Below are 27908 nucleotides of genomic sequence, written 5' to 3'. Positions count from 1 at the left end.
GGCCTGATATGTACTGTACGATATGAGCACATTGTGACACAATACAAGCACACAGTGACACAGACCTTCAGTGGGCAGATTATGACTTTTTAGGAGCGGCTTTCAAGGCTGATTTTCAAAATAAAGTGAAAAAAAAACAACTGGAAAAGTTGGATTTAATTAATTTTAGTCACGATCTGATTTAATTATTTAAATCGAATCAACCTAAAGCTAAAGACCTGCTCAACATATAAACTGAAATCCTTCACACACCACTAGAGGGCCCTTTAGTCATGATGGTGATAATTCAAATAAAAATGCAAGAGTTTACATGTAGTTTCTGCAGTGTATCCACGCAGGGGAGAAACACAAGGATTGAGTTCTGTTTCCCAGACTTGAAAGCTCATAATAAATTAAAATCTAAGTAGATTAATTAATAAATCAACCCATTTGCTTTTTTAGCATGGCTGTAGCACATAATTGTGATGCCATGCAGATTATTAAAGCTAAAGGGCAGACCCATGCCTCTCCCCACCTGAGTTATTAAACTAAAATTGTGTATTGGGGATACATGCTTGGTTGCTGGGAGGAATGAGGGGCATCCTCCTCTCACCAGCTGATTTTATATGAAGCTTGAAGGGATGGTAATCATAATGGCTTCAGAAGTTGGTTCCTGAGACCTCCACATTAAACAGGTAAACGGAGAGCAAGAAAATATAGTGGATACAAACAGTATAATACATGATAAACAGCACAATAATCTCAGCTTCTTACCAATTTAAGTCTAAGGAGTTACCTGTGTTTTTGCTCCCGTGCTATATAAAAGTGCAGTACGTCCCATCGCTGCAGCGCTTGGTATGCAGAAGAAAAACGAAGGAATCACATTGCTGAGGCCATGAGCCAAAAGTTCCTGCAAAGTTTTTAAAAAGAATACATTGTTTTATTCTGTTCTGTCATTTCAACATTTCTTACCAATATGGGAATTCTCTATGTAAATATTAGCAATTATAAAGAACAAACTTTTACATTGTGTGTTACTGTTTTCCCTTAAAAGATCTTCCCACTGTATGCTTTCTCACGACTCTGTTCTAACCTGAATGATCCAGATGCTTACCTAGATTCAAAGGTAGACCAGGAAGTTATATTGTGTTTGGAGAATAAATGGCACTCCTAGTTATTAGAGATAGGCTCCAACCACAACATTTACATCCAGATCCATTTTGAACAGCCCAAAATTTGGGGGTGTTTAGCTCTGAAGTATGTTCAGGCCAATCTCCACTTTCAATAAGAAAATTTGAAAAAGAATGGTTAATTATCTTCTTTGATAGCAAGTTTTAATGGAGTAGTAGAAATGGTAACTTGCATGTATATGGTATCTTTCATGACTAATGTGCTTTATACCTCACTCAGGTCAGAAATGCAACTACCTCTGAGCAAAGTCTTAGACATGAAATGCCTAGTCAGGGTGAGGAAGCCTTCCGAGATCTTGCAAACTGCATGCTGAGGTGAACAGTGTGTTCAAATACAGTGTCTGATTATGGTTCTTTAGCATCAGTGCACTGAGTCAGGGACAGAGTCTAGGGAGACTCTTTTTCCTCTTCCCCACGCACAGAGACCAATAATGGTGCTGCACTGCCCCATAGGTGGCACACTCAGCCACCTGCCTGACCAAGTATCCTCCCACTTGAAGACCAGCAAGCTGCTGGAGGGCTCAGCTGTGCATGTGCATGCTACACATTTACTAAAGGCGCAGCAAGGGCTGCAGACTAAGTACCCCTGAAGGCATTATCTTATTCCAGCCATTTGCAGCTATTATGCCTGCCTTCCACCATCACTCAGGCAGGACTTCCATCTTCTTTCCTTCTTCCCTACAAAACATGGCTTTGTGACATAAGTCAAAACTAATGGAAGATTGCGTGCAGAAATATTTTTTAAAACATGAGCGAAGAAGACATCCACACATCCATGTCTCAATGATGTACTAATATAAAAGTTGCAAAGACATGGGCTGGTCCAAGAAAAACTGGGGTGTCCTGCAAAGACATTCAAATGAGTCTCTAGCTACCAGGCCAATCATTCACCGTTCAGCCATGGCTCATCCAACTCACACTGCTCCGCAATGGGGCAGGAAGGCAGGGTGGCATTTCAGTCCCACAGGCAGGCAGACAGAACAGAGAAAGGAACTGTTTTCCCATCCTGAGAATATTTTAGAGAGTTCGAACATTTTTACAGTCCTGACTCATGATGAAAAGCCAAAATCTCAAAATAGTTAGCAAGCTGTACAATTTTTTTTCCACATTGGGTCAATCAAAACATTTTCTTTTGATAAGTTCAAAATGTTGTTTTGATTCTAACCTTTTTTCAGTCTATTTAGCTTACATTTCAAAACAAAAAGGCCAGTTTGAACTGGAAAACTGAACATTTTTGTTTTGAAAAGGTCAAAATGGAATATTTAGACAATTTTGAAATGTTTTTTCAACATTTTTTGGAGTTGAGAGATTCAGCTAAACTGACCTTGTTTCATGAACAATTTTGCTTTTGACTAACGGACTTTTCTGATGAAAAATGATTAGCTTAAAAATTCCCCATCAGCTCTACCTGTGGGACCATATACAATAGAGAACTTGTCCCTAAGTACTTGTATTTCCCACCAACTGCTTAAGTTATTATCTTCCCAGAGCACTCAGCCAAACTGACGTCGCTCCTACATCAGATTCAGCAGCAGAGTGGCATAAGCAGTAAACAGCTCACTGACACTTCAGCCTGTCCCTTGAGTAGTCAAACTCTCAGGACTGACAGCCCTGCAGCTGAGGGTTTGGCAGGGTTGTCTGAATCAGCACTGCTCCTACTTCTTATAAAGAGTCATCCTTTTCTTGAAATGGAACTCATGCTTTGCACAAGCCCCATTTTGTAAGAAAATCAGGCAAGTCCATCGGGCTATAAGTTCCTAGCTCACTCCAGTTACTGCTCTATTTCTTCAGTCTGTGGCCCATGTAAAATTCTCCTCTCACTGATTTGCCTTGGAAGACACTGCCTCATGTTACGACACTGAAGAACAACAGACTGAAACCCAAGCTGGCCACTGTTGGTGCCTAATGCAGCATTCCATGGCTGCTGCTGAGGCTTGTGTCCCCTTAAAATCAGCAGCAGCCTCCACAGACTAGGAAGCTTTGCAGAGCTCATTTGGACTGCACTGGGTGTTTACTCAGGGCCGGCGCTTCCATTAAGGCGACCTAGGCAATCACCTAGGGCGCCAGGATTATTGGAGGGGGCAGCATTTTGCCGGGGGGCGGCAAGTGGCTCTGGTGGAGCTGCCGCAGGCGTGCCTGCAGAGGGTCCGCTGGTCCCGCAGCTGCGGTAGACCTGCCGCAGGCGTTCCTGTGGACAGTCCGCTGGTCCCGTGGCTCTGGTGGACCTCCCGCAGACATGCCGGCGGCAGCTCCACCGGAGCCACGGGACCATCGGACCCTCCACAGGAACACCTGCGGCAGGTCCTCCAGAGCCGCGGGACCGGCGAAAAGGCCATGCACCTAGGGCACCAAAAACACTGGTGTCGGTCCTGTGTTTACTACTATCATCTGAAGTCCTCATGATAACATATGAAATGCCTCAGTCACCTAGGGTGGCCAGACGTCCCGATTTTATCAGGACTGTCCCGATATTTGCTTATTTGTCCCATGTCCCGACCTACCTTCGGTCGGGACGCGAATTCTCCCAACATTTTGCCTCCACTCACAGGCGGAGCGGAGCCCGGAGGGGGCTTGCGCCCTCCTGCCCTGACTCCGCCCCCTCCTTCCCCCATTGGATCCCTCCCCAAATCCCCGCCCTGACCCCGCCTCTTCCCCAAGCACGCCGCATTCCTTCTCATCCTCCCTCCCTCCCAGGCTTGCACTGATCAGCTGTATAGCAGCACAAGCACTGGAGGGAGGGGGGAGGTGGAGACGGAGTGGAGGCATGCTGGTGCGGGGAGGGATGGGGCATGGAGCTTCGGCAGCTGTTGGGTTTTTTTTGCTCCCTTCCCACCAGTGTCCCTATATTTCATCTGTGTGATCTGGTCACCCTACAGTCACCTGCTAAGCCTCAGTCACCTGCAAAACATTATAGTCATTTTATGATCTGCCGGCACTGAAAAGAAAACACTTTACCTGGTTATCATCCACAGAGTATTTGAACTGTTTAGCAGAGCCTTGAGCCAGGGCTAGTGATGCTACATAACCAACTAACGCTACTCCAAAAGCTTCAGTAACTACTTCAGAGAGGATGTTCAGGAATGGGGCTTTTGGTGCTGGTATCCTGTAAAGGTAAATACAATCCTTTTTACTGGACTTGATACATGTGTGATAAATCCTGAACTGAAGTTATATTTAATTGAAACGCATACAAGCTCACAGAGACACAGGGCTTGTAAACACTGTGGCATTTTGCCCTAAATGTCACATCAATCCTACCACTTTTTCAGTTGCATCAAACAATAGTAACAACAGCAGGAGTACTAGTGTAAAAAGGATGCTGGCAGACACTAGCATTTTGAGAACCATGTTGGGTAGACCTCCTTTAAAGCACACAGTGCTTAAAATACCAATGGTAGCCTGGCACCTTGACAATATTAGTACTCCTGCTGCCAGGGGGCAGAACTGGTGGTAGCCATAGTGCCCCCTATCTAAAAGCTATATCAGTGTTAAATCAGAAATGTATGCCTCAAAATATGTATTTTGCTGACTTAATATGTGGGGGATAGGAGAATGGGATGACTAATAATAGTAATAAAGTAAACCTCACAACAATTTAGGAGAGGAAGAATACCATATCCATTTGAAACTGCAGGGAAAAATTGAGACAGCCTAAATGAAACTATCTCAAATGGAATCTGCCATATGTAAAACAATGAACTAGTGAACTGGCAATGGGTCCACATAAATCAGCTCAGCCACTGAAATCCTGTTTCCTCATTTTGTAACATACAACAATTGAATTTAAGCCTCTCAAAGCATTTACTGTTTTTTGGAGGTTACGGGCTGCATTTGCATTCTTCAACACTTTCTGCAGCAATTCTTTAAGTGTTATGTAGCACACAATAAGCTTCTTTTAATTAAAGCTGCACAAATAAATCTTAACTCTTCATAATACATATTAAAGAGGTGCATTTAGCCTTGTCCAAACCCTGAGTTTAGATACGTGATGCCTAGTTTGCCCCCAACAGCTCATATAATTGGCTCTCTCAACAGATCCCAGTACAGTATCTTCCTCCTATTGCTGCAATACACACACTGTCTCCTGGGCTTCCCAGAATGCACTGGGCCTATGTCAGATGGGGAAACCCTAGAAGTGGTTGGAAATCTAATGGGTTAACTTGCTGAGCCCCATTTTTAAATCTTATAAACTGATAATGATCATGAGAAGCATGCAGTATTCTGGGATCATGGACCCCAATGAAGTAGGTTCTCTCTATCTATAATGTGTTCATCACCATAGTAACTATGGTGCTTCTATATTTGTTAAAATACTATTCAAAAATATATCATTTGGTAACATATTCCCCCACCCCCCACCCCCCAAAAAAATTATTTCTTAGGAAATTTCCTATTAGACACCAATAGATTACTTGGGAGAGTGGGGGGAGAATGACTTAATATCCCAGTTTAGAAATGAAAAGAAAAAAAATAAACTAAAAAGGTGTAGAATCACTGCTGCAGAAGAAGGGTGCTATCTATACACCCTCTGCCCATGGCAAGCTCCTCCATAACACCTGGTCTGTGGCAGCACAGAGAGAATTATTTTGGTAGGTGTACTGGAGGAGGCCTAGCAAGTTGTGTTGTAGTAGGGGAGAGTGTTTTACTGTCCAACCTTTCTTAGATCCACTGCCCATCATATAAAATAATGAAGCAGTCTCCATAGGCACCTGAACTTCTGCATTGCTCAGGATGGTTATCAACAAACTTCTCCAGTGAGGGGCTATATTTGAGGGCCGAAATGAGTATTGCAGGTATTCTCCATTTTCATTTTATTTGATCTTTTCATGGACTGTTCTCTAAACACATATACATTTAAAAACCATAAGCAAATAAAGAACACATTACCCTTCGGGAATATGTCCCACAACTTCTAGGCCATAGGTGTACTCCAGATCAGCACAGTAGCAGCCAATGGATGTAGCAATGATCTATTTAATTCAGTACAGAAATGATGTTAATGTTCTATTTATTAGGTTCTCATATTGCTGCAATATCTGAGTGCTTCACAATCTTTAATACATTTATCTTCATGATACCCCTGTGAGATAGGGACATGCTATTATCCCCATTATACAGAAAGAGAACTGAGACACAGAGCAGCCTAGTGACTTGCCCAAGATCACACAGGAAGTCTGTGGCAGAGCAGAGAATTGAAACCAGATCTCTGAAGTCCCAGACTAACGTTCAGTCACTGGACCATTCTTCCTTCCTAAAGTTGCCTACTAGAGTCCTGAAAGATGCCTCTCTAAATATTCCTTCCTAAAGATGCCACTCTAATGTCTTAAAATTTGCATACTAGTTAATAAAAATACCTTTATTTAAGCATTAAGTGCAATATTCTGTTTAGAAAGGGTGAGGGCCGTATTCATGGAAAACTATGCAAAAAAAAATATATATATATATATATATATATATATATATATATATATATATATATATATCTTGTAAGTTTCACTACAGGATGCCATAGTATATACAGCCAGAACATATTGCTGCAACCCACTGAGGGCATAGCTAAGAAAATCAATGCACAGAACCAGAATCTGTAGGGATTATGTAGAGAAAATCTCATACTTCACTAAAATCCAACAACTGTTAAAAAAGTTTTACAGAGCTGGTCCAAAAAAGTACATCTGCAATGTGTTGAGCAATTACTGTAGAATACTGCAGTATTTTTGTATGGGAACATGAACATTTATGGTATTGGAGATAAAAGGAGATTGTGCATATTTAAGTACACATCTGCCAAATATGACTGCTGCCCCACACCCACACCAGTTATAGATGTTCAATTTGTATCCACAGACCCACTAACAAAATGCAGCACAAAACTGTATCTTTCAAAGTGCATGTTAGTATGCAGCCTGTCAATGCCGTTGTCTTTTTTTTTAAACAAATTCTAGTGTTTTGAAATAGAAACATGCTCATAGACTTTCAGGTCAGAAGGGACCATCATGATCATCTAGTCTGATCTCTTGCACACTGCTGTTTAGGTTGCCTTCTTGGCTACACGTTTTAAATTTCAGAAAACTGGAAAACACATGTGCAAACTATTATTTTTATTAAGAATACCCTATGCTCTATAAAAGTTTTCTTATCCAAATGTGACTGTCCCTCTTCAAATCTACCCACCAAGGGGACAATCCATGCATGATCCACTTGTGGCTACTAGTAGGGGAGCAGCACCATAATTCCCACCCTCTCAGGACCAGCACATGGCGTTCTGTGGGCATGGGATCTACACGAGTTAGTGGGTCTCTGCACAGTGATGCTAGGAGAAACTCAGTAAGGGGCTCTTCACAGAGTTTTCACTCCCCCTCATACATTTTTCTGAGAGTTTTTCAGCCCATTCATGTCCTTTTCCTTTTCAATTTTTTTTTAAAATCAGTTGCAAAGTGGCTGAAGAATTCCACTGTAACCTGACATGTTGCTGTGTATCTTAGCTTGAATAATAGCATCTCTCTTAGGCTGTGGTGGTTTAGGTCTAGGGGTTTATTGCCTGTCCATTCCCACAACTTCTTCCTGATTTCCCCTCTGTCTGACTCCCTTCCTCAAAGTATTTTCAAAAGTATCTGATTAGGTCTCTCATGGTTTCTGGGGCATGCTATACAAACACTTTTCTTACTGGATAATAGCTCATCCTTTCCTGCTCAGATATGAAATTGCTTCTAGCTTAGACCTTGTCTACTGTGTACTTCCTGCCATTTGGGGGGAACTACTATGCCACAACAAAGTAGTCCCTCAACAAATAGTTAGGTCTTGCAGTGTACATGGGGCCAAGCTATGTTGTGATAATATTCCTAAATCATGCTAGATTCTCAGGTGTTCTAACACCACAAGTCTCTGGTCTTACAAGCTGCTGTGTTTCTAGATCAAACTTCTAAACTAAGTTTGTGCCTCTCAGAGGATTTATATATGTGGCGAAGAGACATAAATATTAAATTCTATCCAATTTGCATTCTTAAGGACACATCTAAGACATACAGTCATGGGCAGTGGGTATAATAGGCCAGGGAAGACTAAGCTTTTCCTGGCACAGCTGCTGCTGACCTGCTGCCAGACACCAGGGCAATGGTGGCCATGCCCCCTCCCCAAGGCCCCCACCAGCTGCCTGACTGGTAAGTCTTCCTCCTCTCCTCCACTCCACCCTCCCTCTCCGGAGGTCCTAGCCACTCATGGCATCTTCCTCACTTCCCTTTCCTGTGGGAGCAAGAGACTGAGGAGGGATGTGGCAAGCCAGCAGCAGGCAGGAGAGTGAGGAGGTCAGCAGCAATTGGATGGGCAGGGGAGTGATGAGGCGAGCAGCAGGGGTCTTGCTGCAGGAAAGGGAGTGAGGAGGCGAGCAGTGGGTGGGTAGGGGGTGAGGAGGCAAGCAGCAGGCATGTGGGGGTCTTACGGTGGGCGGGGGGGGCTCTGGTGGGGGAGTGAGGAGGGGAGCGGGGGTCTTACGGTGGATGGGAGGGCTCTAGTGGGGGAGTGAGAGGGTGAGCAGCAGGCGGATGGCAGGGAGGGTTGAGAAGGCGAGCGGCAGGTGGGAGAGTGAGGAGGGCCCCAGCAAGACAGCAGCACGGCAGGCAACAAAGTCTTGCAGTATGGGGGTGGTGAGGAAGAATGCAGCGGGCGGGGTGGGGATGTCTCCCATGGGCCAGGGGGTGAGGAGGGTCTTGGCAGCGGGGCTGAGTGGGCAGGGAGCCAAGCGGAGGCAAGATGGGGGTGGAGTCTGGGCAGGGCCAAGGGCGGAAGAGGCAGGACCAGGAGCTAGCCTCCCCCAGGGGAAGCTTCACCCACCGCCCATGGATACGGTATCTAATTATCTCTCCAGTCCACTATAGCAGAAAATTCAAAGGGACAGTGTCCATTTTCATATTAATTTTGAAAAGCACTTACAAACTTCAATAGAATCTTACTACTTTCTAGAAACAATATTTTAAAATTATGAAAGCAAAGTGAACGTACAGTCTACATTTGTCTCAAGGACTGTGGGTTAAATAGTTACTCTACACAAAAGGATATCTGGGTACAGCTGTGAGAATAACTGACTTTTCTGTCTGCTGGCCTTTCTGAAATATCAAAACAAAAATTCATTTCAGATCAACCCAAAACAAAAATCTTTCAAATGTTCTGGCAAACCAAAGAGTCAGAAAAAAATCAGTTGGGTCTGAACATAAATTTTATTTCAGATTGAATGAAGCAGTTTTGTTTTCAACCTTTTAACATTTTTATTTTTTTAATAAATAATACATTTCAAAATGAAAAATAATTTTAAAATGAAACATTGAAATATTTTATTTTGAAATTGTTAAAATGAAATTATTTGATTTTTTCAAAATTATTTTGGAGGCTTTTTTCCCAGCTGACATTTTGGCAAAATTGACACAAATTCACAAAATGTTTTGGTTCGCTCAAACTTGTATTGTTTGGCAAAAAAAAAGTTTCATCCAGCTCTAAGTATGCAACTCCATCTGCCTGATGAACATAACATCTAGCAAAAGACAAACGCTGATAAGAAGAGGTTCTAGAAATACATTACGAGGAAGAGAAAGCCAAAGGAAAATGTGGCGAGGAAGGATAGCTAATAACAGACATCAAGAATGCTGAGGTGTTTAATGACTATTTTGCGTCAGTCTTCACTAAAAAATGTATTGTGATCAGATGCTAAACATAGTTAATATTAACAACAAGGGAGAAGCAACACAAGCCAGAATAAGGTTAGAACAAATTAAAGAATATTTAGATAAATTAGATGTGTTCAAGTCAGCAGGACCAGATGAAATTCACCCTAGGGTATTTGAGGAACTTGTTGAAGCAATCTCAGAACCATTAGTGATTATTGTTGAGAACTCCTGGAGGACAGGGGAGATTCCAGAGGATTAGAGAAAGACAAACATAATACCTATCTTTAAAAAGAGGAGAAAGAGGACTCGGGGAATTATAGACCAGTCAGCCTAACTTTGATACCTGGAAAGTTACTGGAACAAATTATTAAACAGTCAATTTTTAAGCACCTAGAGGATAACAGGGTTATAAGGAATAGCCATCATGGAGTTGTCAAAAACAAATACACCTCTACCTCGATATAACACTACCCGATATAACGCAGTAAAGCAGTGCTCTGGGGGGGGCGGGGCTGCGCACTCCAGTGAATCAAAGCAAGTTCGATATAACACAGTTTTACCTACAACACGGTAAAATTTTTTGGCTCCTGAGGACAGCGTTATATTGGGGTAGAGGTGCAATGACAAAACCACCTAATTTCCTTCTTTGACAGGGTTACAGGCCTCGTGGACAAGAGGAAAGCAGTAGACATGAATTATCTTGATTATAGTCAAAGTTTTTGACACATTCCCACATGATGTTCTCATAAGCAAATTAGGGAAATGTTGTCTAAATCAGCAGCTCTCAACCTTTCCAGATTATTTGACTCCTTTCAGGAGTCTGACTTTCTTGCATACCCCACGTTTCACCTCATTTAAAAACAACTTGCTTACAAAATGAGACATAACAAAAAAGTGTCACAGCACACTATTAATTACAAATTGCTTACTTTCTCATTTTTACCATATAATTATGAATCAATTGGAATTCAAATATTATACTTGCATTTCAGTTTACAGTATATAAAGCAGTATACACAAGTCATTGTCTGTATGAAATTTTAGATTGTACTGACTTCGCTAGTGCTTTTATGTAGCCAGTTGTAAAACTAAGCTAATATCTAGATGAGCTGATGTAGCCCCGGAAGACCTCTGTGTACCCCCAAAGGTACGTGCCCCGGTTGAGGACCATTGGTGTAGATGAAACTACTTTGAAGCGGGTGCACAACTTGTTAAAAAATCATATACAAAGAGTAGATAACAATGATTCATTGTCAAGCTAGCAGAACGTATCTAGTGGAGTTCCTCAGGGTTCAGTACTGGGTCAGTACTATTCAATATTTTCATTAATGACTTGAATAATGGACTGAAGAGCATGTTTATAAAATCTGAACATGGCACCAAGCTAGGAGGGGTTGCTAGTACTTTGAAGGAAAGGATCAGAATTCAAAAATTGACCTTGATAATTTGGAGAATAGTTCTAAAATCATCAAAACGAAATTCAATAAAGACAAAGGCAAAATAAAGTACAAATACACAAATAAAAATAGGGAATAAATGGCTAGGCAGTAGTACTGCTAAAAAGAAGTTCGGAGTTATAGTGGACCACAAACTGAATACACGTCACCAGTATGATACAGTTGTTTAAAAGACTAACATGGTTCTGGGGTGTATTAATAGGAACTTTGTATCTAAGGGCTTGTCTACACTACTGCTTAAGTCGATGTAACTTACATCACTCAGAGGTGTGAAAAAGCCACCCCCTGAGCAACATATATTACATCGATTTAAAGTGGTGTCTACATGATACTATGTCAATGGAAGACACTTTCCCACCAACATAGCTTCCACCTCTCGTTGAGGTAGAATAATTATGTTGATGGGAGAGTTCTCTCCCATTGACATACCAGAGATAGCCTGCAAAAAATCCAGTCAATTCAGCAGCATACAGAATAGTTAGTAATTAATTCAATGTGATTCCAAATTGGCCACAGTTCTTTATGAAAAAATGCCCAAAATAGTTTGTTATAATGAACTATGCAATGTTAGTTGATTGTGCTTCAGCATTTTGCTTCCTTAGAAAATGTATCCTTTTGTATAAGAGAGTCCAAAGAAAGCAAAAATGTAAGATTGATACACTGTGAAGAGCAAATGGACTCCAGAATTTTTCTCTCAAAATCTGTTTGCTTTCTGTAAGAGGTTCTGGGGAAAACAGAATCCCAGCTCTGGGTGCAGGGAAATGTCTGAATTACCACTTGATTGTTTGAATGTAGAGCACTTACAGCACTGTAGCTAATTTCTATTTAACCTACACCACATGAAAAGAAAACTGGAAATAATAGAAAATGACAGTTTAGGTACTGATTTTGTCATAAATAAATGTAAAAAACAATGTCTGACTAAAGCTAACCAGCATTAGTCTCTCACAGCTTCAGATCAAAAACAATCCAATTACATTTTTATTTTTATACTTAAAATTGCTCATATTAACATCTTAGGCCTCATGTTCTTGTATTTACGTAAGAAACAGTAAACATATGGAAAATGTTTTATAAATTGAAAACATATGTCACTTCTTTTTTTAATTATTTATCCAAACTGTTTCCTCTTCATACATTAACATACAGCCATGCAAATTAGCTCTACATTTAATAAGTTGCAGGTGTGGCCCTGGGTAGCAATTGACAACATAATAAGCTTTAGCAGTTTAGTTAAACAACTGCAAGCTTTGAAAGGCAAGAAGTCTGATACTTGATTTCATACTTACCAGAATGAAATCGATGGGAAGAACTACTTTAATTTTTCTTTTAAATTTTTCATTCAGTTCTTTAACAAGAACGAGCACCACCAGGCTTACCAAGGACAGAAGTAAAGCTTCTAATTGAACTGATTTGATGTTTTCAAATATGTAGGCATAAATCTACAGTGATAAAAAACAAAAAACAAGACAGAGATGACAACAGAATTGTATACATGACAAAATGCCACATACTAGGATGCAACCTAATATCTTCAGATGTGCAGAACTCTTTAAAAGCTGAATCAATGCTATAGGAGTTAGGCAATCTGGCATACTGGTATTCACTCAACATTTTGGATGGAAAAAAATCATGGATCTGTTATTACGAAAGGACTTCTGCTTGGAACAATTCTGAAAGATGTGAATACCTTTACAATAACTTTTTAATACAAACAGTACTATACATTTCCACTAACAGAAACACATGTAATAAAACAAAATTATCCTGGAAGTACAATAGAGCAAATCTTGATGTCCTTAATGAGATTTTATTCAATCCTTATTCATTCAAAACTCCTATTGAATTCAGTCAGAGAATACTGTGTAAAAACTGAGTACAACCTTCATATTTTACTCCAGGATCATGAATTAAATATTTCAATCTTGTCAGTACATATATGTATGTAATATGCTTCATGAGAATGAAGCATATTGGAATTAAACAAAGACATTTAAAACTGGACTGGACAAAACACTACAAAATTTATCTCAAGGAACAATTCTACCCTGGCAGGGGGGTTGACTACACCACCATAGAGGACTTTTCTATTCTAATTTCTACGATTCTGTCATTCTTGGATAAGACTATGATTTTTTTTTAAATGGGCAAGTTTAAAAGCTCCAATTTTTGTTAGATTTTAGAAAAATTTCAGTTTTCGATTATGGAAAACAATCACAAGAAAAACATTACAATGGGAAAGAAAAGAAACCCGTTGATAGCTCACAAGGAGAAAAAATACTGGAACCCAGGCCAGAATAACAACAAGCATATTTCAGTGAGAATGTTTCTCAGAGCCTGGAAAAAACTCTCAAATTTTAAAGTCATCTTATTCACTCACTGTCTAATCTTTGTAAATAACATTATTTTATAAGAGTAATAAGTAATAGATGAAGATGAGTAAAAAAACCCACAATCTCTAACCACATGGTATCCTTGTGTAATGCATCAAGGAGGATGTTATACTGAATGGCTTGAGACTTGACTATTAATATATCATCAATGCCCAAAAACGTACATTACAGACAGCATGGGACTTTGTCTCTGTGCCCCACAAGAAGCTGGGATCAATTAGGACAAAAGAAAAAAATTGGAAAGCCGTGTCAAAGTGTCTACAAAGTCATCCTTGGCTCAGAAACTATGAAAATACATATCTATATCTAAAACAAAGTCGGTAAGGAAAGAGAAGAGTTAGACTGATTCCCATTCTCAGAAATCAAAGAGCTGCAAGCTTATTTCAAATGACCAGTTTCTGCTGAAGTGTCAGCATTTGATGATCCGTGTGTAGCAACAATGAATTTAAGTCTTTACTAGATGAACTGAGAGATCCTGGATGTATTTAATTTAGGCAAATCAGAAATGTCTATCTACACTGTCCAAAGATAATTTTTATGTCTTTCCTCTATACTAGACATTTTTAAAAGCAGATAAAAATTTCATTTGCATGAACTTGAGGGAATCACTGTAGTGTTTAATCAAGGATCTCCATCAAATAGAAGGTTTATAACTACGCAGGAGAGTCACAATCTAATGTACAAATCAGAACATGGAATATTCTTACACTTGGACATTCTCTTTAGTGTTCCTTCTATGAAGAATATAGAGGCTACTGTGTCTGTCACTTAATCTTTAAAATATTTCAACTGAAGTTATAGCCAAGGCTCTCAGAAGTCCATAGTAGTTATAGATCAGTTTCTGTAACAAACATTTCTGTAGGAAATTTTTACTAAATTCTATGACAATAATAATCTGTGTCCATAGTATTTCTAAGAATCATAAAACTTTAATCTCTTTATATATTCATCTACATGCTTAAATACATACATATACATACATTACACAGTGTTGTATACACATGCATGCACACATACACACACACACGTTCCCCACATGCATGGTAAAGACTCTGTCTAGACTAGGATTTAAAGACAATGTTAAATAGTGTTAGATAGCTTTATTTAATTAACATCTTATAAAGCTCTAATCAAAACAAAGCAAATGTACCTTAGGAAACAGTAAGTACCATTGTTGTCTCTTGGCTGGAGGTTCTAGAGTCAACTAGAAGGTGTTATTAGATTGAGCTAGCTAACTGAATCTCACACCATATCTTTACATCTTAGTCTGGACAAGATCTATGGGATCAACTATAGAGCTATGTAATAAACTGAATTTATTATGTACCTTCAACCACATCACTTTATCTATCTCTAGCTACCTCTACCTTCCCAGCCCCATGAGCAGTTTCAAACAAAAGCCATTTAAAAAAAAAATCTCTAACTTCCCAAACTAATGTTTCCCCTTTCCCTTTTAAATCTGGAATTCTAACACCTCCCCCTTTCAATTACATCCAACAGGGTAAGGCTCACAGGACAAAAAATGGAGCTTAATACCTTTGCAAATGAAGAATTTGCAATATTCCATGGAATAAAAGCTTTGCTTCTGGCCCCAGTAGGTCCAACATCTCAAGACATTCAAATAGTGACATTATGTATAGAAAAGTTATTATACGTAATTTTAAATTTTAAATTTGTAGGTAATTTTGAGGCATGTGTTAGGATATAGATATTCAGGCCTGTCTGCAAAGGCCTATACTTCAAGAATTTAGGTGTATTCTTATCACTTAGCTAGTTATAGAGATATAAAAGAAAAAATCAAAAATCACTGTCTGTCTGTGTAATGGCCCTCTCTTACTGTGACAGTCTGAAGTCCTGTTTAGTCATATTGAAATAAGGCAATCTGGGGCTCTTAGGAAGGTGATCCAATCTATCACCTCCAGAGAAAGGGAAGAGCCTAGAAGATGTAAAAGGAAACTTAGTTTGATAGCATCCTGTCTGGTAAGAACTCACTCATCAATACACACAGCTAGAAAACTCTTATGTCTGTATAGGTGTAGTTGTGAAATCCTCACTTCTACATTGTTTTGTATGTTTGTTTGCATGGTCTCTGTCTGGTTCTGTAATTGTTTCTGTCTGCTGTATAATTAATTTTGCTGGGTGTAAACCAATTAAGGTGGTGGGATATAATTGGTTAATAACAGTGTTACAATATGTTAGGATTGGTTAGTTAAATTTCAGTAAAATGATTGGCTAAGGTATAGCTAAGCAAAATTCAAGTTTTACTATATAGTCTGCAGTCAATCAGGAAGTGTAGGGGGGAAATGGGAACAGGGACTGGGGATGGGGGAATTGGGATCATGTTTTGCTAAAGAGGGAAATGGGAACAGGGGGATGGGAACAGAAATAGGGACACAGGCAAGGCTCTGTGGTGTCAGAGCTGGGAAGGGGGGCACTAAAAAAGGAAACTGGACTCATGCTTGCCGGAAGTTCACCCCAATAAACATCGAATTGTTTGCGCCTTTGGACTTTGGGTATTGTTGCTCTCTGTTCATGCGAGAAGGACCAGGAAAGTAAGAGAGTGAAGGAATAAGCCCCCCAACAGCATGTACAGTGGGAATCATTGTGAGAAAGATCCTGGCTTTTGAGATGGAAGGAATTACATTAATTATATTTTTAAAACTAAAATTTTCTGTAAAAAATGTGACATATACAGAAAATTATTGTTATTAATTATTATTTTACATCACTGAAAAATGTACCAGACAATTTACAGTACGTATAAAAGAAAACGTGCCAACTCTGCAATTGGGATAAACTGGATTACTTACTTTGACTTTGCCATTAATTAGTAATGTGATCAAACCAAACAGACTGATGACACTTTTATGCCATACCACCCCACACCACCATGTACACAATAGAATCTACCCTTAATCGCAAATTCAACCAACTAAAAATGGTCCTGCTTCATGGTTGTGATGGCCACAGAATGCTGTGCTTCCTGAGTGATTTAGTTCCCAGGAAATACGAGTTCAACCTGCCTTTTTAAAAAATTACCCTACTAACTGCAACTTTTCAAACAACTCGCCTGTGCTGCTCTTTACTTTTTAGCTTAAGATCTTAACTTGGATATTTGAAAACTTCCAATTAAGCTTTATAAATAACGAAATGTTAAAAGATAAGTGTTAATGAAATCCACAGCCATGCTTAGAGTGGAAACATTGCCCTTCCAAGAACTTAAAATGCAAGCTAGTGTAGATTTATCCAGAAATTTATTTACTTACCAAGGTCAAGGTAGCATAGTACATTAGTTTTTTCAACTCTAGACCTATTGATTGCAACTGTACTTTTCACACACTTAAAAGTTAAGCAGGTGAATAAGTGTTTGCAGGATCCGGGCCTTAGATCAGATAGTAAATGAAAATATACTTCATTACCCACATTACAAAGCTACTGCTCAGTTTAATATTATTGACAATCACTGTTCAAAAAGGTCCGAACCTTTTTGTAGGTTTAATCTGTACTACAGATGAAACAAAGGTGGCAGAGATGGGTCATATTAAAGTGCTTCCATCAATAAGTGCACACATATGAAGCCATGCCTTGGAAAGCCTGAGCCTATTCATTTCATTGGAATGACATCAGAATAGCAGAATCAACCGTTTATTTTTTATGAAACTATGTGCATGCCCTTTGCAAAATATATAATATACCTCTTAGTATTAAAGCATTTAACCACATATTACACTATACATTCAACCAGTAAGCTCAAAATGTTTTATAGAGCTAACACTGACCATTTTTATATTACAGGTCTGTGATAACACCGATGTCTGACCCACAAAACATATGTATAAACATTTTCAACAGACACATCATGAATTACATATTTAAATATAAAAACATATACTGCTGATGTATATACTGAGAGAGCTCATAAATATGTACTCAGTGTATCAGTTCTGGATGGCAAATGAAATATAAAGTAATGCACATTGGAAAAAATAACCCCAAATATACATACAATGTGATGGGGGCTAATTTAGCTACAACAAATCAGGAAAAAGATCTTGGAGTCATCGTGGATAGTTCTCTGAAGATGTCCACGCAGTGTGCAGAGGCGGTCAAAAAAGCAAACAGGAAGTTAGGAATCATTAAAAAAGGGACAGAGAATAAGACAGAGAATATATTATTGTCCTTATATAAATCAATGGTACACCCACATCTTGAATACTGCGTTCAAACGTGGTTGCCCCATCTCAAAAAAGATATACTGGCACTAGAAAGGGTTCAGAGAAGGGCAACTAAAATGATTAGGGGTTTGGAGAGGGTCCCATATGAGGAGAGATTAAAGAGGTTAGGACTTTTCAGCTTGGAAGAGAGGAGACTAAGGGGGGATATGATAGAGGTATATAAAATCTTGAGTGATGTGGAGAAAGTAGATAAGGAAAACTTATTTACTTATTCCCATAATACAAGAACTAGGAGTTACCAAATGAGATTAATACGCAGCAGGTTTAAAACAAATAAAAGGAAGTTCTTCTTCACACAGCGCACAGCCAACTTGTGGAACTCCTTACTTGAGGAGGTTGTGAAGACTAGGACTATAACAGCGTTTCAAAGAGAACTGGATAAATTCATAGAGGTTAAGTCCATTAATGGCTATTAGCCACAATGGGTAAGGAATAGTGTCTCTAGCCTGTTTGTCAGAGGGTGGAGATGGATGGCAGGATAGAGATCACTTGATCGTTACCTGTTAGGTTCACTCCCTCTGAGGCACCTGGCATTGGCCACTGTCATTAGATAGGATACTGGGCTAGATGGACCTTTGGTTTGACCCAGTACAGCCATTCTTCTGTTCTTATGGATGTTATTACAATATTATCACTAACAGAATGTATGAACTATAAGAGTAATCAGATATTTATGTAAATTGTCATAACTAGTTGTTTCCTATCTTCTTTTTTGCATGTCAGACTCTTTTTTACTAGAAAGAGTCATAGTAATATTGTGGATTATATTAATTATTTCAGTAGTCTTACCCCTTTCCAAATTTAAAAAAAAAGTATTTTGGAATTTACAAGTTCGTCCCCCCTCCCAAAAATAAATCTGAGGATCCCGGAAAGTTAAAATTAGGTTGATGTAACTTTCTGCATAATTTTACTACATACACAGTGTATATTTAGTCAAGATTGTACCCAAAATCTTAATGTCCTATAAGGAACCATGCATATTTTTGCAGGAATATAGTGAAAGTCAAGGTAATTCCCATTGAAGTCCAGTAATTTCCCAGCAGAGCAGTAAGTAAAACTTCAGGCGACCTTCACACACAAGTAAACATACAGAGTGAAAATCACCTAAGGTGTTACTACTCTGTTGAAAAATTACTGGCCTGCAGGGAGAATTACCTAGAGTGCCACTGAATTTCTTTAAAAATTATGCACTGGCCTTACAGAGTAATAACACTTTTAGGTGACCTTAACTACATGCACACTGTATATAAGGCAACTGTAAATAGGATTGCCAGGTGTCCAGTTTTCAGCCAGAACGCCTGGTTGAAAAGGGACCCTGGTGACTGTTGACTGGGCCGTTAAAAGTCTGTTCAGCATCACAGAAGGTAAGGCAGACTCCCGGCATGCCATGGCTCCGCGTGGCTCCCAGAAGCAGCAGCATGTCCCCCTTCTGCCTCCTAGGTGTAGGATTAGCCACGGTACTCTGCGTGCCGCCCCCGCCCCAAGCACCTGTTCCACAGGGAACCACAGCCAATGGGAGCTGCAGTGGTGGCGCCTGCAGATGGGGCAGTGTGTAGAACATCCTGGCCATGCCTCCACATAGGAGCCAGAGAGGGGACATGCCACTGCTTCCTCTAGCTGTCTGAGGTAACCGCCATCCTGAGCCTGCACCCCAACCCCCTACTGTGCCCCAACCTCCTCCCGCAACCCTGATCTCCTCCTCCACTCCGCAACCCTAAATCCCAGCCTGGAGCACTCTCCTGCACCCCAAACCACTCAGCCCCATTCCAGAGCCTGCACCCCTCACACCTCCCCATGCCCCAACCCTCTGCCCCAGCCCCAGCCCTGAACCCACTCCTGCACCCCAAATCCCTCATCCCCAGCCCCACACCAGAGCCCGCATCCCAAGCCGGAGCTTCACCACTACCACCACCGCCTGTACTCCAACCCTATGCCCTAGCCCAGAGCCCCCTCCCACATCCTGAACCCGTCATTTCTGGCCCCACCCTGAAACCCACACCCCAAGCCCAGAGCCCATACCACCTCCCACACCCCGATACCCTGCCTCAGCCCGGAGCCCCCTCCCATACTCCAAACCCCTTGGCTCTACCCCCACAGCCCAGAGCCCCCTCCTGTACCCCAAGTCCCTCATCCCCAACCCCACCCCAGAGCCCACACCCCCAGCCAGTGTCCTCACCCCCTCCCATGCCCCAACCCAGTGAAAATGAGCGAGTGAGTGAGGGTGGGCAGAGCAAGCGACAGAGGGAGAGGGGATGGAGTGAGTGGGAGTGGGGCCTCAGAGGGAGGGGCAGGGCAAGAGCATTTGGTTTTGTGTGAGGAGAAAGTCAGCAACTCTAACTGTGCATAGTATAGAAAGATTGTGTACGCTGAAACATTAGTGAGTTCTTCTGCCTTTTTTAACGGTTAAATTAAAACCATGAAGATTAGCTCCAAAAATGGGTGCAGATGTTAAAACAAATAAAATAAGAGATTAAAAACAACAAATTAGTCAAAAGAGTCTGTTCTCTAATCAATACAACTTAACTGGCAAAAAGACCCCATTAAATTTTAAGTGTTTCTTTCCATTGTTTGGTCAGCAAATGCAACCCACATTGAGAATAAATCTACTGGCAGCTGCTGTAGATGATTTAAGCCTAAAATCTGAACAATTTAGTTAAGGAACATATTAAAAGTTAGAAGGCCAAAGTGAGAGTGTATATAGTAACTCCCCATTTAACATTGTAGTTATGTTCCTGAAAAATGTGACTTTAAGCGAAACGATGTTAAGCAAATCCAATTTCCCCAAAAGAATTAATGTAAATGAGGGGGTTAGGGTCCAGGGAATTTTTTTTCACCCGACAAAAGACTATATATACATATACACACACACATATACATATACACACACATACACAGTATAAGTTTTAAACAAACAATTTAATATTGGTACACAGTGATGATGACTGTGAAGCTTGGCTGGGGTGGAGGAGTCAGAGGGTGGGATATTTCCCAGAGAATGCCTTACTGCTAAATGATGAACTAGCAATTGGCTGAGCCCTCAAGGGTTAACTCTCACACTCTACAAGATAGCAGGAATGGAGAGAGGGGAGACAGCATCGCAGACAGAGACATACACCAGACAGAGACACACCGTGTGTGCATTTCCCCTTTAATTACACTGCCTTGTTAATTAGATCAGCTTGCTGAGGCTGCAGCTGCTGCCATCAAGCTCCCTCTGTCCTGAGCCCTGTCCTGTGTCCCCCCTGCTCTATGGAAGATGGGGTAAGTGGAGTGCAGGAGCAGGGGAGAGGGGGACACCCTACATTAGTCCCCGCTCTTACTCCCCTGCCCCCCACACCGGGCACAGCAAGCAGGAGGCTCGGGGAGCAGGTCCAAGGCAGAGGGCAAGAGCAGCATATGGCAGTGGGGAGAGGGACAGCTGCAATTGCTAACCTGCTGGGCAACTGTTGCACAGGGAACTAAGGGGAGCAGGGAGCTGATAGGGGGTGCTGATAGGGGGGCTGCTGGTCCATCCTGGTTCCAAGCCCCCACCAGCTAGCTGCAATGAGCTGCTCTTCCTGCAAGCAGTGGACAAAGCAGGTGGCTGCCAAACGACGTTAGAAGGGAGCATTGCACATCTTTAAATGAGTATGTTCCCTAATTGATCAGCAATGTAACAATGAAACAACATTAACCGGGACAACTTTAAGTGACAAGTTACTGTACAAGAAAATAAGATTTAATAAATCACAAAAGTATGGTCTTTACTCAGAAATCCCACAGGCCCCTGGTCTTCAAAGTAGAATTGTTCTCCACATATAAATCTCATTTGTACATATTTAATTATGAGATCATTCTCATTAAAAGAAAATGTTTCATTGCCTTGTTTTCCTTTTGACTTTCCTATCCCACTTCATTAACATTCTTGGTTCCTGCTTTGCAGCCCGGAGGGGTATCTGAGTCAGAAAACATGCTAAAGTAGGTGGGAGGGAGATTTGAGTGGAATGAAGAAAAAAAGAGGCTATGCAGCAGTATTCAGATTATGTGAGTTTCAGAGAAAATAAAAGAAAATGTTCAAAAAGAGTAGCTGCCAAACTCGCCTTTTACTCTCTGGTCACGTGCACAATTGCACATAATTATTTAGTACAGTTCTCATATAAAACTAATATCATGGCAACTAGTGTTGGCAATTTTATCACATGGTGCTTCTTACGGCGATACTGGTGCCTTCTCAAACCAATCCATATGTATTAAGGAGTTTTTCTAGTTTTTATAGTGCCATTAAAGCAAAACCATGCCTTCTAATAAATAGACATTTCTTTGTTTCACAGTGGTGCAAGAGGGGAGGCCTCCTGATTCATACTGAGAAAGTAGGGCAATCAGCTAGTTATCTTAGGTGCCGAATGAAAGAAGCCAGAAACAAGCAGGAAGAATTGGAAGTCCTGGCACAGTCAAGGAACTATGATGTGATTGGAATAACAGATACTTGGTGGGGTAGCTCACATGACAGGAGCACTGTTGTGGATGGTATAAATTGTTCAGGAAGGACAGGCAGGGGACAAAAGGTAGAGGAGTTGCACTGTATGTAGAAGAGCAGTATGATTGCTCAGAGCTCCGGTATGAAACTGGAGAAAAGCCTGTTGAGAGTTTTTGAATTAAGTTTAGATGCAAGAGCAACAAGGGTGATGTCATGGTGGGCGTCTGCTGTAGACCACCAGACCAGGAGGATGAGATAGACAAGGCTTTCTTCGGACAAGTAACAGAAGTTTCCAGATCACAGTCCCTGGTTCTCATGGGGGATTTCAATCACCATGACATCTGCTGAGAGAGCAATACAACAGTGCACAGACAATCCAGGAAGTTTTTTGAGATTGTGGGAGACAAGTTCCTGGTGCAAGTGCTGGAGGAACTCTCCTCTTGACCTGCTGCTCACAAACAGGGAAAAATTGATAGGGGAAGTAGAAGTGGGCGGCAACCGGGGCAGCAGTGACCATGAGATGGTTGAGTTCAGGATCCTGACAAAAGAAAGAAAAGGAGAGCAGCAGAATATAGACCCTGGACTTCAGAAAAGCAGACTTTGACTACCTCAGGGAACTGTTGGGCAGGATCCCCTGGGAAACTAATATGAGGGAGAAAGGAGTCCAGGAGAGCTGGCTGTATTTTAAAGAAGCCTTATTGAGGGTGCAGGATCAAACCATCCCAATGTGCAGAAAGAATAGCAAATATGGCAGGCAACTAGTATGGCTTAGCAGAGAAATTTTTGGTGAGCTTAAACACAAAACGGAACTTACAAGAAGTGGAAACTTGGACAGATGACTAGGGAGGAGTATAAAAATACTGCTTGAGCATGCAGGGGTGTAATCAGGAAGTCTAAAGCACAATTGGAGTTGCAGCTCGAAGGCATGTGAAGGGTAATAAAGGTTTTTACAGATATGTTGGCAACAAAGTGGTGGTCAGGGAAAGTGTGGGACCCTTACTGAATGGAGGAGGCAACCTAGTGACAGATGATGTAGAAAAAGCTGAAGTACTCAATGCTTTTTTTGCCTCGATTTTCACAAACAAGATCAGCTCCCAAACTTTTGCACTGGGCAGCACAATATGGGGAGGAGGTGAGCAGCCCTCAGTAGTGAAAGAACAGGTTAAGGACTATTAAAAAAAAGCTGCACATGCACAAGTCCCCGGGGCTGGGTGCACTGCATCTGAGGGTCCTGAGAGAGTTGGCTGATGTGATTGCAGACCCATAGGCCATTATCTTTGAAAACTCGTGGCGATCAGGAGAGGTCCCAGATTATTGAAAAAAGGCACATATAGTGCCCATCTTTAAAAAAGGGAAGAAGGAGAATCCAGGGAACTACAGACCAGTTGGCTTCACCTCAGTCCCTGGAAAAATAATGGAGCAGATCTTCAAGGAATACATTTTTAAGCACTTGGAGGAGAGGAAGGTGATCAGGAACAGTCAACATGGATTCACTAAGGGCAAGTTATGCCTGACCAACCTGATTGCCTTCTGTGATGAGATAACTGGCTCTGTGGATATGGGGAAAGCGGTGTATGTGATATACCTTGACTTTAGCAAAGCTTTTGATATGATCTCCCACAGCATCCTTGCTAGCAAGTTAAAGAAGTATGGATTGAATGAATGGACTATATAGTGGATAGAAAGCTGGCTAGATCATCAGGCTCAATGGGTAGTGATCAACAGCTTGATGTCTAGTTGGCAGCCGGTATCAAGCGGAGTGCCCCAGGGGTTGATTCTGGGGAAAGATGAAGGGGGGGAGGTATAGCTCAGTAGTTTGAACATTGGCCTGCTAAACCCAGGGTTGCGAGTTCAATCTTTGAGGGGGCCATTTAGGGAATGAGGGTAAAAATCTGTCTGGGGATTGGTCCTGCTTTGAGCAGGGGGTTACATTAGATTACCTCCTGCAGTCTATTCCAGCCCTGATATTCTATGATTAATTATCTGAATGATGGGATAGATTGCACCCTCAGCAACTTTGCAGATGACACTATGCTGGTAGAGGTAGATAAGCTGGAAGGTAGGAATAAGGTCCAGAGTGACCTAGACAAATTGGAGGATTGGGCCAAAAGAAATCTGATGACGATCAGCAAGGATTGGACAGAAGAATCCCATGCACTGCTAGAGGCTGGAGACTGACTGGATAAGTGGCAGTTCTGCAGGAATGGGCATGGGGATTACAGTGGACATGAGTCAACACTGTGTCCTTGTTGCCAAGAAGGCTGACTGCGTTAGTAGGAGTACTGCCAGCAGATTGAGGGAAGTGATTATTCCCCTCTATTCAGTACTGGCATGGCCACATCTGGAATATTGCATCCAGTTTTGGGGCCCCCACTACAGAAAGGGTGTGGACAAACTGGAGAGAGTCCAGCAGAGGGCAACAAAAATGATTAGGGGGCCAGGGCACATGATTTATGAGGAGATGCTGAGGGAAGTGGGCTTATTTAGTCTGCAGAATAGAAGCATAAGGGGAGATTGGACATCAGCTTTCAACTACCTGAAGGGGGCTTTCCAAAGAGGATGGAGCTCGACTGTTCTCAGTGGTGGCAGATGACAGAACAAGGAGCAATAGTCTCAAGTTGAAGTGGAGAGGTCTAGGTTGAATATCAGGAAAAACTATTTCACTAGGAGGGTGGTAAAACACTGGAATGGGTTACCTAGGGAGGTGGTGGAATCTCCATCCTTAGAGGTTTTTAAGTGTGGCTTGACAATGCCCTGACTGGGAAGATTTAGCTGGTGTTGGTCCTGCTTTTAGCAGGGGGTTGGACTAAATGACCTCCTGAGGTCTCTTCGAACTCTAAATCTTCTATGATTCCATTATCATTTAAAAGAAACTTTTTACAAAAACTTCTATACAAGAAAACATTATTTTTTTTTAGGGAGGGGGCAAACTGAACAAAGGAGATATCAGTTTGATATCAGCAGAAGTAAAGAAGTGTGGCAAAGACAGCGAGCATATGTCAGAGACAAACAAAAATACAAGGGATAAGGAAGAAAATTTCCTCAAAGGTTTTTAATGACCTCATTTATGATATCACCAGCATCCTAAGATAGAATTATTTCCTTGTATTACTGCTGTTCTCTAAGAACATAACGGCCATACTGGGTCAAACCAAAGGTCCATCTAGCCCAGTATCTTGTCTTTCAACAGTGGCCAATGCTTCAAGTGGGAATGAACAGAACAGGTAATCATCAAGTGATCCATCTCCTGTCAGCCATTCTCAGCTTCTGGCAAACAGAGACTAGGGACACCATCCCTGCCCATCCTCACTAATAGCCATTGGTAGATCTATCCTCCATTAATTTATATAATTCTCTTTAAAATCCTGTTAGTGTCTTGGCCTTCACGTCATCTATTATGTCTTATATTGTATGATCTAATTGTCTCTTGGCTGCTGTACTTAATGTTAGTTATCGCCATCAGATGACAATATTCCTTTATGTAGGTACGCTCTCCGCATAACTGGCATAGCAGCTCCAGAAGAGTCATACTTTATATCAAAGATACATTTATAAAGGATTAATAAATGGTAAATCATTTGTTATAGTCCAATAGGTTGCTTTTGATACCTTGCATATATATGCATACAACCATCTGGAACTCGGATTATTCATGTTTGTTACATGCGTAATAACAAACATTAATAATTTATTAGCCCTTTATCAACTATTTATAAATGTACTCTTAATATAAAAGTATGACCAAAAGAACCTTTCTAAAAAGCAAAATCTCCTAATCAGGGAGTTCATTAGACCAATCTCCCCGTTGCCTGGAAATTTTCACAGAGAACTCATTTTAAATCCTCCCCTTGCCTGACTCAAATATGGACACTGAATCAAATAGTGATTGAGGAACAACAGTGACACAAAGAAATATGGTTAGTGTTAATCAAATAACCAACTCTTCTTTAGGGGCTAGAAAAACTGCATCTGTTCTAAGTAGAAATGGGTAAGAATTTTTTTCCAAAATTTTTTCAGCAAGAAATGCAGATTCAGAGACACTGAAATGCTTCTTGAATTAATGTCAATTACTTCAAATTGTTTCAATTATCACCCTCAAAATCAGAAAATATAGAAATGCTTGATTTCAACATTTTCTAAATGAAACATTTTGATTTTTCAATTCAAAACAACTTTTAGTATGGAAATTTTCTTTTATTTTTTTTTTAATTAAATGTTACAAACTATTCAAAATTGAATACAATGTTTTGTTTCAGGTTGAAGAAAACACTTCATTTGATTCAAAATGAATTTTTTTCCTCAACTTTTCTATTCACTAAAAATGTAACAAATATTGATTTCAAGTCCATCTGAAACAAACATTTTTTCAAATTTTGTTTAAATTTTGTGGCTTTGCCAACAAATAAAAATTTCTGCTATTTGCCCAGTTCCAGTTCTAAGGACAAGGGCCCATGCTTCAGATAGTAAACAGACACTCATTCTTTAGTTGCCCATCAGCTGAGTGGATGCAAACTATCACCCTAACAAGCAGCAACACTATTATTTATACTGTACCGGAAAAGCAAGGTCAAATGCCTACAAGGAAAGTTTTTTTCTACCGTGGATTATCCTGGAGAATGTGTTCTCAGAATTGTGTTTCTCATGTAAGGTCATGTAAGTTTGCCATGGAAGGCTCCGTGCAATCATGTTTACCTTCAGAGTTTAAATTCCTAAAGAGCTGCAGCTTTATAAGGCATGCTGCATGCACGATACGGAGATTAAAATAAAGTGATAAACCTGACCTGTGTTTGTGAGAAGAATGTGCCATATCATAAAATAGCTGTAGCATATACAAGGTAACTGTTGCACAGGACAGCCACAAATCATGTATTATATTTCTTTCACCTCACTAATATTCCAGAAAATGTGACATGAAACATGTCTAGAATGAAAGCTGAAATGCTGTGGTATTTCCTCAGACAGGATATTCAATGAAGGTTAACACTCCCTGAATCACCTTATAAACTGGGTATTGTTTAGCCTCAGTTGAATGAAAAATTATGAAATATTGCTAATTTTTAAATCTAATAATTAGAACTATTGACAAATCTACAAAACTTGACCACTTATTTTTAAACCAGAAAACACAAAGGATCAGTCTGGGGCCTAAACCCACTAGTTCTTACTCACTCAAATAACCCATATTAACAAATCCTACTAATTTGAATGGGACAGCTAACATGAGGGTTCACACAATCATGTCCTTACCTCCACGTCTCCCTTTCCAAAAACTATAGATGTTAAACAGAATGTTAGCAAACCAGTGTGATATCTCTGCTCATGAACTCACATAAAAGAATCCCAGCGGCCCAGATATATAGGGCATTTTCATTCCCAGCAGATACTTGACTTGTGAAGTCACAACATGCGTAGCTGCTCCTGTTGTCATTGCGCTTATCACCGGTTCCGTCAACAAGAACGTGGCGCTGCCCAAGTGCAGCACAAACATTGCTACCTAAGAAACCAAAGATATATATCAGTGATTACATTAAAATGCAGGTT

The 27908-nt window shown here is 40.7% G+C and overlaps 1 protein-coding gene across 4 annotated transcripts in view; it reads right to left on the bottom strand.

Annotated features, from left to right (window-relative positions):
* Window positions 1–27908, bottom strand: part of SLC26A7 (solute carrier family 26 member 7) — a 157429-nt gene that overhangs the window by 62547 nt on the left and 66974 nt on the right. For all 4 annotated transcript variants that reach the window (XM_030553435.1, XM_030553434.1, XM_030553436.1 and 1 more), the window contains 5 exons: window positions 27697–27861; window positions 12573–12725; window positions 6057–6139; window positions 4125–4272; window positions 776–889 (listed from right to left, as the gene is read on the bottom strand). In XM_030553435.1, the coding sequence (XP_030409295.1) occupies window positions 776–889; window positions 4125–4272; window positions 6057–6139; window positions 12573–12725; window positions 27697–27861 (663 nt within the window). The remainder of the gene's footprint in view (window positions 1–775; window positions 890–4124; window positions 4273–6056; window positions 6140–12572; window positions 12726–27696; window positions 27862–27908) is intronic.

The sequence above is a fragment of the Gopherus evgoodei genome, chromosome 2, assembly GCF_007399415.2.
Source record: "Gopherus evgoodei ecotype Sinaloan lineage chromosome 2, rGopEvg1_v1.p, whole genome shotgun sequence".
NCBI lineage: Eukaryota > Metazoa > Chordata > Testudines > Testudinidae > Gopherus > Gopherus evgoodei.
The sequence above is the reverse complement of the archived record's forward strand: the minus strand, read 5'-3'. Positions and strand labels throughout refer to the sequence as shown.